Source organism: Diospyros lotus, chromosome 3, assembly GCF_014633365.1.
Source record: "Diospyros lotus cultivar Yz01 chromosome 3, ASM1463336v1, whole genome shotgun sequence".
In the NCBI taxonomy this organism is placed as follows: domain Eukaryota; kingdom Viridiplantae; phylum Streptophyta; class Magnoliopsida; order Ericales; family Ebenaceae; genus Diospyros; species Diospyros lotus.
In genome coordinates this window covers 26,139,587-26,153,332 of record NC_068340.1, presented here as the reverse complement: position 1 = coordinate 26,153,332, position 13,746 = coordinate 26,139,587, and the positions used below count along the sequence as shown (strand labels likewise).

The 13,746-nt window shown below is 36.3% G+C and overlaps 2 protein-coding genes and 1 long non-coding RNA gene across 4 annotated transcripts; 2 read left to right on the top strand and 1 right to left on the bottom strand.

Moving 5' to 3' along the window:
• The first annotated feature begins 1,375 nt into the window (after window positions 1-1,375).
• LOC127796899 (putative mannan endo-1,4-beta-mannosidase 9) lies at window positions 1,376-3,009 on the top strand. Its single transcript, XM_052329306.1, has 5 exons — window positions 1,376-1,681; window positions 1,787-1,981; window positions 2,077-2,199; window positions 2,346-2,548; window positions 2,649-3,009. The coding sequence occupies exons 1-5, from the start codon at window positions 1,376-1,378 to the stop codon at window positions 3,007-3,009; spliced, it is 1,188 nt and encodes a 395-aa protein (XP_052185266.1).
• A 5,274-nt stretch (window positions 3,010-8,283) lies between these two features.
• On the top strand, window positions 8,284-10,337 carry LOC127797848 (putative mannan endo-1,4-beta-mannosidase 9). Its single transcript, XM_052331010.1, has 5 exons — window positions 8,284-8,648; window positions 8,799-8,993; window positions 9,224-9,346; window positions 9,476-9,678; window positions 9,796-10,337. Exons 1-5 carry the CDS (start codon window positions 8,361-8,363, stop codon window positions 10,151-10,153), a joined length of 1,167 nt encoding a protein of 388 aa, XP_052186970.1. The 5' UTR covers window positions 8,284-8,360; the 3' UTR covers window positions 10,154-10,337.
• Window positions 10,047-12,427, bottom strand: LOC127797849 (uncharacterized). 2 transcript variants are annotated; one of them, XR_008022294.1, is made up of 5 exons: window positions 11,476-12,427; window positions 11,237-11,331; window positions 10,823-10,983; window positions 10,614-10,727; window positions 10,047-10,185 (listed from the first exon to the last, which is right to left on the bottom strand). It is a non-coding gene; the product is annotated as an uncharacterized LOC127797849 (long non-coding RNA). The 2 variants fall into 2 exon arrangements; XR_008022293.1 differs by having other exon boundaries at window positions 10,823-11,331.
• Between the last annotated feature and the right edge of the window lie 1,319 nt (window positions 12,428-13,746).

Genomic DNA, 13,746 nt, shown 5'->3' with positions numbered 1-13,746 from the left:
CATTTTTACATTTTACCTCAGAGCCCCAAAATTTCAAGTCCAGCACTGCACACACAACATGGTCGCGCGTAGCTGCAGCCATGGAACCCAGCCCAGCATACACATCTATATATATATATATATATACACTCACACACACGAAAGCATGGTCACGGCCATCAGAAACATACGCACCTCGCAGTACAGAGGATTCTCAAACCTCCACCTCAACCCTTCCCCACCCCGGCGACGCCGCGACTATGCGTGTGTGTATATATATATATGTGTGTGTGTGTGAGTGTCTGTGTAATGTTTGTGTGTGTATATATATATGTGGGGGGGTCAATCATGGCTGACCTACTCTCTTTCTCTTTCTTTCTCTGCAATGATCGTTAGGTGGGTCGGCTTCTATGGCCGCGGACATGGAATCGTGTGTGTGTATATATATGTGTGTGTGGGTCAGTCATGGCAGATGACTCACTCTTTATCTCTTCTCTCCATTGCAGTTGTGGGGTTAAAATGAAAATTTTAAAATTGATGAAGCATTTTACATAGTGTAAAATATGAAGAGCAATTTTACAGGTTGCAGATTGAATTTTCTTTGGTTTTATTAGATTATTATTATTATCTATCTATCTTATTTTAATTTAAGCTAACGCAGTCGAACAGACACATGGGGGATGGTAAAAGCGTCCGTTGGTTACAAGTCCTTTCATATATAATTGAAAATGACGTCTCAATCACAACCAAAGGACAATTATTATATTATTAAGTGGCAAAAATAATTAATTATTTTACATGGCATATGTGCATATTAATTAATTACAATTATATTATTATAATATTTTAAGTCGTTAAATTAATTATGGTTTAAATGATATATATGACAGACAGCGCCTAATAATAATTTAATTATTATTATAATTTAAAAGGTAATACTTTGGGAGTTAGTTCGGTTCAACAAGTACGTAGCTTTCAAAGCCTAGCTAGCTCGTACCAAAATACGCAACTAACCAACCAAACCGGCGGTTATGCGATGACATGAAGCCGTCTGTCTCCGAATTTCATGAGGTGGTGTTTGTTAATTTTTCCTTTCTTTCACGTTTCGTTAATTTTAGTGAAAGAGGAGGCTGGCTTATCCCAATTTGGGAATTAAAAAGCTGATCATATATACGTGTATACGTACGCTGAGGGAGAAGGCGGCTAGCTAGGCCAAGAATATAACTCTGATCGCCCATAATCTGTCATCTATATAAACCCATGAGATCTACAGCCATCTCCCACACCACTCCAACCCCCAGCACTATTTATCTAGCTAGCTATATATCCATCTCTTCCACCTTATAACATATATATTTCACATCTCATTCACTCATTCATTCATTAGCTAGCTAGGATGTCGACGGGGAAGACTGCTACTCCAGAGATCTGCAACTCTGCCGCCGCAAACCGAGGCGGCTTTGTGAAGACAAGTGGAGCACACTTTGTGCTGAATGGGAGGAAATTCTACTTCAATGGGTTCAATGCCTACTGGATGATGTCCATGGCTTCCGATGCCGGCAACAAGGACAAGGTCACCACTGCTTTCCAACAAGCTTCCAACCTTGGCTTGAATGCCGTTCGAACCTGGGCTTTCAGTGATGGCTCTCGCTATAAGGCCCTCCAGCCCTCTCCCGGCTACTACGACGAGGAAGTTTTCAGGGTATATCTATATATATATATATAATTACCCTAAACCCATAATAATTTAATTAATTGTGTCAATTATATATCTTAATTAACCATATCCATATATATATATATGCAGGCATTGGACTTTGTGGTGTCGGAAGCCGGCAAGCACGGGATTTATCTGATTCTGAGCTTGGTGAACAACTGGGATGACTACGGCGGCAAGAAACAGTATGTGCAGTGGGCCAAAGACAAAGGCCATTACTTGAACAACGACGATGATTTCTTTTCTGATCCTTTAGTCAAAGGATTCTACAAGGATCATATCAAGGCATGATGTTTAATATACACTAATTAGTACCTCACTGTTACTTCTACCATTGATTTTCGAAATTCTTTTAATAAATTAAATTAAATTTTGAGCAGGCTGTACTGACGAGAGTGAACTCCATTACTGGAGTGGCATATAAGAACGATCCCACCATTTTTGCATGGGAGCTCATGAACGAACCTCGCTGCCAAAGCGACCTATCTGGGAGACCTTTCCAGGTTAATTGATCTCTCTCTCTCTCTCTCTAATTAATTCTGGCCGGGCAAGAACAAGAATTGAGCTATATATACGAACTTAATTAAGAAGTTCTCTTCTGATGAATTAATCTCTCTCTCTCTCTCTCTCTCTCTATATATATATATAGTATTGGGTTGAAGAAATGGCAGGCTATGTGAAGTCTATCGACGAAAACCATCTTGTTGAAATTGGACAAGAAGGATTCTACGGCGAATCAGCGCCGGAAAGGAAAGAGTTCAACCCCGGCTACGAGGTCGGCACCGACTTCATCGCCAACAACCGGGTTCCGGCTGTCGACTTCGGCACCATTCATCTCTATCCTGAACAATGGTTCGTGTGTGTGGATATATATATATATATATCCTCCTTTTATTTAATTTAATTATCATTACCAGTACGTAAAACCGACGACCTGTTGATCAAAATGCAGGGTATACGGATCGAGTGAAGAAGCTCAAGATAAATTTGCGGAAAGATGGATAGAATCCCACATCCAAGACTCGGACAGTGCGATCAGGAAGCCATTGCTGGTGACTGAATTTGGCAAATCTTCGAGGGTAACGCCATACTACAATGACAGCAAGAGGGACGCCTACTTCCAGATCATATTCGACACCGTGTACGGCAGCGCTCGGAGCGGCGGGTCTTGCGGCGGCGAGCTGTTTTGGCAGCTCATGGTGTCCGGAATGGACGGCTGGCATGATGGGTACGAAGTTGTGCTGGAAGATAGCCCCTCCACGGCGTCCCTCATTTCTCAAGAGTCTCAGAAACTTTCGGGCCTCGACTGGTGATGAGAAAGATAATTCAGCTTCTTGAAGAGAGAGATTACTAATGGTTCAAGCAAGCAAGCAAGCAAGAAATAAATAAATTAATTAGCGTTAGTGCATGCATCTAGCCATCTATGCTGCAAAATGCACTTAATAAGAATAATTAATAATGGCAATGGCGATGATAATTATAAATTATTAATGTATTCCTTTATAAACTGGCCTGTTATAATAGGTCTTGTCTTGTCTTTGTTGTTTACTAATAAAATTATCGCAAATTATTGCCAATAAGAAATTTGATTGGTGTTTTTATTTCAATTAATCTATGTGATGATGATGTTTAATTGGCTCCTTTGAAATGAAATATTATGTTCATTCAATGACTATTGCAATAACAGTCTTTGCGTGATCTCCGTCGTTTGTGTTTTTTATTTTGACAAATAAAATAAATCATAAGTGTGAAACTTTATTTTACTGCGTAAGACGAGAATCAAACTCATGATCCACCAATACGAATATTAGATATTGCTTGACTGACCGCTTGACCTATGCCCTCGTCTAGTGACTCTAAAATATATCTTCAAGTATGCATATATGGTATATATCATCACATCACTGTTGTAGCTATAACAAATTAATAATATATATTATATATAATTATATTAAGATCCTATATATCACCCAAGATTAAAAATGATTTAACTCTTTTAATCTTCCTTTTTTTGTTTTTGGATTTGTGGGTTTTGTACTTGATCCACAGTACTGTTGATTGTGTCTTCACTTGAAATCTTAACTCTTTTGTTCCATGGCCCAATTAGTGAGTTCCATATATAATAATGTTTGAGGGACTTGATTTACAGAGTATTGATAAATTTGTGAAAATGAGAGGCCAATTATGGTTTGTTTTTAAGTAATAATTCATTGAAAAAATCTTTAAGCATCTATAGTTTTAGGTAGATTGTATCTCGAGCACCATAAAAAAAAAATGAAATCAAAGTAAAACATTTAGATCTAAACTATCAATTTGAGAAGATATATTCCTCACAAAATAATGAATATATATAAGACATAATAGCGAAAATCTTCAATAAAGCCGCACTTGCAATCTTGATATCACGATCTACACTTTTTTCTCATCTCTTTTAGCATTATTATTCTTTTGATACAAATGTCAATATTTTATGATGAAGACTCACGTTTACTCTCCTAAAAAAAATGTTTTGAAAGCACAACAACCACATTTTGATCTTGTTTACTTTTTTCTTTTCACCTTTCCAAGCATTATTTAGTTTTTAACGTGAATATTATCATTTTTTTACAAAGACATTTAGTTACTCTCCAAATAATTATTTAGAGTGAATAAGTATACTCATATTTCAAACTAGTGTTTTATTTGAAAATTGACATTTTATTATGCTAACTCTCAATTACTAAATATTAATATTCAAAACAGATGATTAGTAAGCAGGGGCGGATCTAGAAATCTATGTAAGGGGAGGCTAAAAATTTTTTTTGAAATATAAAATTACACATCACAAATTTTGGGGTGGGCTAGAATTTTTTTTGACTGAATTATTAGTAAAATTTATTATTTTTTATATTAAAAAATATATTTTTAATTGTGAGCTCACACATGCATCCACCCTGTCTGTAAGCCACCAATAATGCTGCAAGGCCAAGATCTACAAAGACTGAGGGAAAGATAAGGTAAATAATCATGTCTAGACATCATAATACTAAATCAGATGTTCCAATGGGGATACAAAACGTTCTTGATTATGAAAGCATAGATTATTTTGCTCCTCCCATATGAACAGTGGCGGAGCCACGTTTTGGCCAGCTGAGACCTTGGTCTCAGTTGATTTTTTTATTTTTTATATATTACTATAAATAATTATAATTTTTATAATTTAGACAAAATTAAAATTATTATTTGGGTCGGACTCAAATTCTTTCTTGCTCCGCCGCCGGTGCATATGAAGTACATTATTATCACCTGTAAAACTAGTTGATTAGCCACCTGCCAAGGATTTTTCCATGCCACATAATACTTGTCTCTTATTTACCCTAAACCCATCCAAATTTCTTAAAACAATGAAAAAATAATGGCACCTGACTAGAATATGAATACTGAAAAAAATAGAAAACTATGGCGCTTCTCTACCTCCTTGCAAATACATCTATTTGAAAAAGGAAAATAAAATTATGGTTTATGGTTTAAACTTCAATATAACAATAAAATGGTCAATTTAATTAAGCGATTAAAATTGGTAAACGAATCATCACCGGCCCCAATTTAATATGATAAGATAATCAGGCCCAGCTAAAGGCATAGGCCATAGCCTGTGGCCTAGGGCCCCTAAGGAGAAGGGGCTTCAAGATTAATAATTAATTATGTTTTTTTATGTTTTGAATAGTAAAATTACTAATTTTATTTTATGATAATTTTTTTTAATTTATACTCTATTTATTTTGTTATTTTATTTGAACAAGTACGCTCCTTAACTCTCCAAATCTATGAATTATTTTATAATATTAGACAATATATAGTGAGATATTATTTAGATGAGGAGGCCCTCAACTGTCTAAATTTATATATCATTTTTCAATATTAGATACTAAATAATGTGATGTAACTAGTACCGCAATAAAAAAAAAAAAAGACAAGAATTGGTATTATTTTGGGAAGATAATTTGTTAAAATAATTCTTTGAATAATAAAAATTTCGTCTAGAGAATCCGCATCGATCTGGGCATTAAAGAAAAAAAAAAGTAGATTAATGAATTTTTAATTTGCGTAAATTCTTCACATTTTTTGCTTATTTAATTTTTATATTATTTTCTTTTGTCTATATTATTAATTAAAAAATATTTACTTTCTAAACTAGAATACAAAATTTTAATTAATGATTTTACATCTCAAAAAATAAGAAAAATAAAATTTCAAAACAAAATATTATTTTTAAAAGACCGTTAACTAATTATCGCTTGAGGTCCCATCAAGTTTCGAGCCGGCCCTCAAGAAGAGTAAAAGACTTAAGAGAAGAAGTTATATCGTAATTGAAATTTTTATGTTTGGACAGAATAATTATTTTATCTCATGGAATTCGATCTCTAATCATTTATCATTATTCTTTATATAAAATGGTAATTGAATTTTCGTCCTAATTCAGGTAACATACCAAATTTATTTACCCCTTTGGTTCAGGCCTCAACCCACCAATAGATCCATGAAATTGAGATCAAAAGCCATTTTCCTATTTCATTGAGATCAATAAAGAGATTCTTTGGTAACAGTAACACTTTGCATTCAAAATGAGCTTTAGAGTAACTTGTAATATTATATTCTTGTTTTATTATGATTTAGACGTCGTAACTTTTATTTAACAAAAAAACAAAAAACAAATAGAAAATATAGAATCTATTCTTACTGCATATGCTATATATAATCATAAATATTATACCCACAAATAATTTTCACAAATTCACGCTATATATATAAAATTCATAATAATTTTACTCAAAATTAATAATAATTAATTAATTTTAGATAAGAGTATTATAAAATATTATTAATTTTGGATATAACTATTATATATAATTTAAAATATATAACCGTGGACGTGTTTAGTAAACCATTCACCCAATTTAAATTCTGAAAAAAGTGAGATATTTATTTATTTATTTATTTTATTACGCTCCATTATTGACGTCCTCAACCATCCCACCCCTAGAATTACATTAAGGAGGTAAATCAAAAGATATGCCTGAATGAGCAGGATAGTAGACCTTGCACTACTAAAATGGGGTATTTATTTATATATATATATATATATAGAAGGTTAGCCAACGTTCTTTAAAATTGCAACCGGTAAAATAAGGCCTTGTTTGGACCAGCTGCTTTTTCCGTTGGGAAAGGTGTCTTGATTGATTCTATATTTGGATGAGAAAAGGAGCGGCAAGAAAAGCTGTGCCTGATGATCCTATTTATCGGTTTTGTTTGTATTTTGCGGCTCAGCTTCGGAAGACTGAATGAAAATGGCTGCTTGTATTTGGTTGAGGCTGTTGTATGAATCTAGTTGTTTACCACATAGGATTATGGACTTACAAATAAAATTATGAGTTAACCCTAATTAGTATAATGTTTAACTAAAAGTTAATTCTTGTTGATTTTTCATCTTCTTTTTAAAAAAAAAATGTCACATGTATTAATTTTATTCATAAATTCATAATCTTGTGGGAAGTTTGGCCTTTAAAAGGGTGGTAGTTGGGGGTAGACATGGCCACGGTTCATGAATCGTCGGTTCCGGTTCATGAACCGTCGGTTCCGGTTCAAGAAATCTTTGAACCTAAACCGAATCGCCCAAGGGCGGTTTGGGACGGTTCGGTTCCGGTTCCGGTTCGTGCCGGTTCGGTCAACGGTTTGGACCGGTTCGGTCAACGGTTTGAGCCGGTTCGGTCAACGGTTCCGGTTCCGGTTCAAACCGAATTTTTTTAATTTTTTTTAAATATTGTTGTATTCAATTTTGGATATGGTAACAAGTAATAAATAATTAACAATATAATTGAATAAATTGATAAATAACAAAATGAGAAGATTGAAGAAATTGAAATTGAAATATTAAATGAGAGACAAAATTGAGAAAATAATAGCTTGAGACTTGAGAGAGAGAGAGAGAGAGAGAGTGTGTGAAAAATGAGTGGGGGAGGGAGGGGTATATATAGATAGGAATTATAAAATTAAAAAAAATAATAATAAAATTGGAATTGGACCGTTGGGGGGGGTGCTGCAGGGGGGAGGGGGGTTGTTCCGGTTCCGCGGAACCGGAACCGGCGGTTCCGGTTCCCCGAAACCTTGAACCGGAATCGGACCGAATTTCGCCGATTCAGTCCGATTCCAGTTCCGGTTTCAATTCAATTTTGGCCTGTCTAGTTGGGGGTAGGTTATGTATGGGCAGGGACATTGAGGAGGTTATTAAAGTTAAAGGGTGATGTCAAATCAAAATAGGCATTTGAACCAACTTTATCATCATCCAACCGTTATGTGATGACTGATGACATAATAAAGCCTTCTTCCATCTCAACAGCTTCTTTCTCTTTCTTTCTCAGCTCTTTGTTTGTTTCTATTCTCTGTTCCTTCACGTAGCTAGGTTTTGTGAATTAAGAAGCTTATCCCATCTTGGGAAAAGCTGACGCATTTATTTATGGGTAACTTGAATGCTCATTCTTCCCAATTTTCTCATCTATATATACATAATAAACCCCCATGATATCAACAGCCAGCCATCTCCACCCCAACCCTTCCAAAGCTCTCTCTCTCTCCCTCGCTTGTACCTTACTAATAATTTTACATATTTTGAGATTAGCTAGGCAGGATGTCGACAGGAAAGAGTCTCTTCTGCTATGCTGGAAGGCAAGGCTTTGTTAGGACAAGAGGTGCCCACTTTGTGAAGCATGGGAGGAGACTCTACTTCAATGGCTTCAATGCTTACTGGTTGATGTACATGGCATCTGATGATAGCACAAAGGACAAGGTCACAACGACATTCCAACAAGCTTCCAAGCTTGGCATGAATGCTGCAAGAACTTGGGCTTTCAGTGATGGCGCTCTCTATAAGGCCCTGCAGCCCTCTCCTGGCTGCTACGACGAGCAAGTTTTCAAGGTACGTATATATTTCTTATTACTGTCGACTGATCTCAATCTCATGTTTCTTATAGCTTTGAATTGGAAATATATATATATATTTCAATCGTATTTTGTGTATATATAATTAATTAATTTGGCTATTAATTGTTTCTTCCCGCATGTGCAGGGACTGGACTTTGTGGTGTCGGAAGCCGGCAAGTACGGGATTTATCTTATTCTGAGCTTGGTGAACAACTGGACTGACTATGGCGGCAAGAGACAGTACGTGCAGTGGGCCAAAGACCAAGGCCATTACTTGAACAACGACGATGATTTCTTTTCCGATCCTGTCGTCAAAGGATTCTACAAGAATCATATCAAGGCACGGACACAGCTCTGCCCTTGATCTCTTTCTCTGATGAACTTAAAAACTCCTCTTGTATCTATCTAACTCAGTTTCAGTTCACACATCTTCACTAAGAACAACCAAACTACTTAATTATATATTAAATGCCTTTCTGCGATGACATTTGGATATGTTTTAATCTGAAAAAATGTTAATTTATAAAAAAACATTAATTCATTGGCCATGCATCTTAAAAATCTGTGCAGGCTGTACTGACAAGAGTGAACTCCATAACTGGGGTGGCTTATAAAGATGATCCCACCATCTTTGCATGGGAACTCATGAACGAGCCTCGCTGCGAAAGCGACTTATCTGGGAAGCCTGTTCAGGTTAATTATCTCTTTTCTAATTTACACCTCTCTGCATATATAATTCTCTGAATACAGACTAATAATTTTAGGCAAGAACAAATTGAGCTGATCAACTTAATTAAGAAGTTCTTGGATTAATTTATACAGGATTGGGTTGAAGAAATGGCAGCCTACGTCAAGTCCATTGACGCAAACCATCTGCTTGAAGTTGGACTTGAAGGATACTATGGTGAATCGATGCCGGACAAGAAACAGTTCAATCCTGGTTACCAAGTCGGCACCGATTTCATAGCCAATACCCGAGTTCCTGGAATAGATTTCGGCACAATTCATATCTATCCTGAACAATGGTATCTCTGCCTTTTAATTAATTTCTTACCAATGATACACACACACACATACATATATATATATATAATAAACATTGAAAAACTGACTTGTTAATTTGAATTAATATACATATATAGGTTATCGGGTTCCAGTGAAGAAGTTCAAGCTGAATTTGTAGGGAGATGGATAGAATCCCACATCCAAGACTCCAACACAGTGCTTGTGAAACCATTGCTGGTGACTGAATTTGGCAAGTCTTCCAGGGTGACACCAGACTACAGTGAAAGCAAGAGGGATGCCTACTTTCAGAGCGTCTTCAACACCGTCAATGGCAGCGCTAAGAGCGGCGGGTCTTGTGGAGGCGAGCTGTTTTGGCAAGTCATGGCCTCTGGAATGGAGGGTTGGCATGATGGGTATGAAGTTGTGCTGGAAGAATGCCCTTCCACTGCCTCTGTGATTGCTCAAGAATCTCAGAAGCTTTCAACTCTCTACTGAGAGAAGGTCCCTCCTCTTGACGAGATTAGACCCTATATCAAGAATAATATATAAGTGTCGTTATTGGTACAAATGCACTTAATAAGAATTAGTGATGATGATAATAATGTACCCACAAGCTGGCCTTCCTGCAGTTTGACTACTTATCATGGGCATGTCTTCTCCTTTGTTGTCTAATAAAATGAAAATCAATACAATAATAAAAATGATTTGACACTTTTTTTATTTAAATACATGCAGTTCGACCCATTATATATTTTACTGAGTATATGGACCTGTTTCTGGATTACTATTGCTCATAGGATCTTAATTTATGTAGGCTACGGACATTGGATAACAAGCTGCAAAGGGTCAAGCTTTCTAGAGAAACTAGCCCTATATCTCAATCACCTACTATTTGCATTTGAATGACAAGTAGTTATCTATTTATGGAAGACTTTCATAACTAGAACTAACTCACATAAGTTGGTCAGTTTTTCTGATATGATTCCCCATAGTATCCTTCCAGTCCAATCTCGAACAGATGGTTTTCGTCAATGGACTTCACATGGGCTGCCATTTCCTCAACCCAATCCTATTAGAGAAATTAGTTCAATTACTTCTTTAAGTTTACATATATAGCTCAACCAGTTCTTGCCCAAAAATTAAATATTATTTAGAGAATTATACCTACAGGTCCAGTCTGAATTATTAAAGAGGAAACCTGAATAGATATCCCAGATAGGTCACTTTGGCAACCAGGCTCATTCATTAGCTCCCATGCAAGGATGGTGGGATCATCTTTATAAGCAGCCACCCCAATTATGGGGGTTCACTCCTGTCAATATAGCCTGCTCAAAATTTAATTAATTAATTTCTTCATGATTCTAAAATGTAATTAATTAATGTTGTAAAAATAAATTCTTTTCCAAAATTAATCAAAAATCCAAAAATCATTGCAAAAATGCCACTGATATTTATATTTATCATGCCATGCATACATAATGTGATTCTTGAAGAATCCTTTGATGGCAGGATTGGTAATTAAAGAAATCATCATCATTGTTCAAGTAATGGCCTAGGTCTCTTGCCCATTGCACATACTGTCTCTTGCCGCCATAGTCGTCCCAGTTGTTCACTAAGCTCAAAATCAGATAAATTCCATATTTGTCGGCTCCTGAGACCACAAAGTCCAAAGCCTGCCCAAATATATATTGATACAATGTATAAAGAACCACACATGCTGATGCTGGAAGAAATCATAACCAAATTAATATTTATTTTGTGACACGTTATAAATTGTCTCTAAATGTACAATTAGAGTTTGCGGGCCATATGATTACCTCTAAAAGACAATTTTCTTGTAGGGTACCTTGAAAACGTCCTCCTCGTAGGAGCCGGAAAAGGGCTGTGCGTAGGGCCTTGTAAATAGCACAATCACTGAAAGCCCAAGTTCTTGCAGCATTCATGCGAAGCTTGGAAGCTTGTTGGAATGTAGTTGTGACCTGACCTTGTCCTTTGTGCTAGCATCAGATGCCATGGACTTCAACCAGTAGGCATTGAATTAGCCATTGAAGTAGAGCTTTCCCCTATTCAACACAAAAGTCTGCTCCACTTGTCTTTGGCTTTCGTGGCTTTGTGTTTGTTGGAAGGGAACTAGAAAGTCTATCAAAATGTCCTGCAAGCTGAGAAGCCTCCTCCCCTTCATCCTGGCTAGCTAACCCTAGTCTCACAAACAAGTTCCTCTGTTTTTTCTTTCCTCTTCCTTTTTTTTTTTTTTTTTTTTGGCTGGATTGGTTCACCAAGCTATTCAAGAACGATTATTCATGATGTGGAATGTTAAAGAGAGAGAGCTTTGGAAGTGTTGGGGTGGAGTGGAGATGCCCATTCTTGAGTGCTTACAAGCTGCCCATAAATGATATAATTGGAGTTATAATTTCTGATATGTGGTAGCACTAGTGAGCTTGATATCTCAAGCTTGAGTCTCGTGAATCTCATTTGTTCTCCCACTAAATTTTGATTGCTCTCCAAGCCTTGGTAAATGTGATTCCAAGTTCTCATAATGCTTTCTTTTTTTTTGTTGAAAAACTCGATTTACATATTCAAAACAGTTCTCTTGTAAAGCAAACAGAAAAGTGATTGAGGATGCCCCTAAAAATACAGCTGGTTTGACGACAATATTTCCAAGTAAAATAAGCTCCTAAATTAAGTTTGCCTAAAACGGAGAAAAATAACCAAACAGTACTAATCAAACAGGATTCTTTAAAGTTGAACAAAGACATTAAAGGTGATATACTTTTAAGAGTTACATGTGTGTCAAAGATTCTTGAGATGGAAGAAGGCTTCATGTCATCACATAAAGCAGCCGGCCGGATGATAAGTTGGTTTAATTCTATGCATATTTTGAGATATCATTAATGGCATAAAACTGTTAGATCTAATAACCTCCTCTCCACATGTAACATGCCGCCCATCCCAGTCTTCAACCGCGTTTACAGATAATTTAGAATTATATATAGTAGTCTAGATAGTCATTACGTACAAAAAACTGACCTCAAAAATGATTATCCTAGACACAGTAGAGGACATAGAGTTTGGGCGAGGTTCTTCCCTGTTACTGCACGCGTGTCCTTTAACTCTGATTTATCCCATTTTGTAGAGGAAAAAGAAGAAAAAAAAAAAAAAAATCCCTTGTTGGTAGCTATCTTTTCCAATTCAGATGATATAGTCAAATTATGTGCATATCCGCAATACTAGGTGACGATACTTGTAGGAAATAAAATCACGCACCATGTCACTTGTATATCAAGAGTTATAAGTTGAACTATACAAGTGTGCAAATGACTAAAATACCTTTGGCGTCTCACCATCTTAGATGAGGGATATTTTTATTATTTTACCTACATTGTATAATTCAAAAAGTATAAATAACATTTTTCGTGCATCACCTTTAGACATGAACTAGCATGCTCTGTAGAATCCCTGTCGCCGCAAGGAACCACCCATACATCAAGGCTGGCGTTCCCTCCATGCACAAAATCCCTTCCTTCACATCACAGTTGATTTCCTAATCCATTAATGTCACTAGGGCTAATTAGCAGCCACTAACTTCGTTAAAATCACCTGGAATTAATGCACCATTGGCTTTGATTAATGTCAATCATTGGATGCCACCCCCAAATCCAGAACTAGCTCAAGTTAGTTCGTGCCCTGTGTTTTTTGCTATGTCCCTCGCAAATTATTTTACAGGCTTAGCTTTTGCTCTTGAGAAAGCCTGGTGACCTGGTCCCCAATTTTTATACAAATAACAAAAAAGAAGAAAGAAAAACCCACCATTATTCAGGAATAATATTGCGGCAACCATGATGCCTCTGACATGATTGGCTTGGCTTATCTCTCATTGCTCCGTTCGCCAAAGGGGGGTAGAACAATCTCGAAGTAGCACACTTACTAATTAATCAATCCACATTGCCCACTGGCAGAAATAACCCAGGACTGTCAACCTAGCAATTCAAAATCAACGTACAACATTAATGACTTCATCCAAGAGTTACAACCATGCCCAGAATATTCTTTGTTCAACCTATTGGAGTACTAGTTTCCATGCTTCTTAT

Bases quoted from the DNA above. Each gene is read 5' to 3' on its own strand.
- LOC127796899 (XM_052329306.1), top strand. From the start codon at position 1,376: ATGTCGACGGGGAAGACTGCTACTCCAGAGATCTGCAACTCTGCCGCC. The intron at 1,982-2,076 runs GCATGATGTTTA...AATTTTGAGCAG, and splicing joins TCTACAAGGATCATATCAAG to GCTGTACTGACGAGAGTGAA. The intron at 2,200-2,345 runs GTTAATTGATCT...ATATATATATAG, and splicing joins TATCTGGGAGACCTTTCCAG to TATTGGGTTGAAGAAATGGC.
- LOC127797848 (XM_052331010.1), top strand. From the start codon at position 8,361: ATGTCGACAGGAAAGAGTCTCTTCTGCTATGCTGGAAGGCAAGGCTTT. The intron at 8,649-8,798 runs GTACGTATATAT...CCGCATGTGCAG, and splicing joins ACGACGAGCAAGTTTTCAAG to GGACTGGACTTTGTGGTGTC. The intron at 9,679-9,795 runs GTATCTCTGCCT...ATACATATATAG, and splicing joins CATATCTATCCTGAACAATG to GTTATCGGGTTCCAGTGAAG.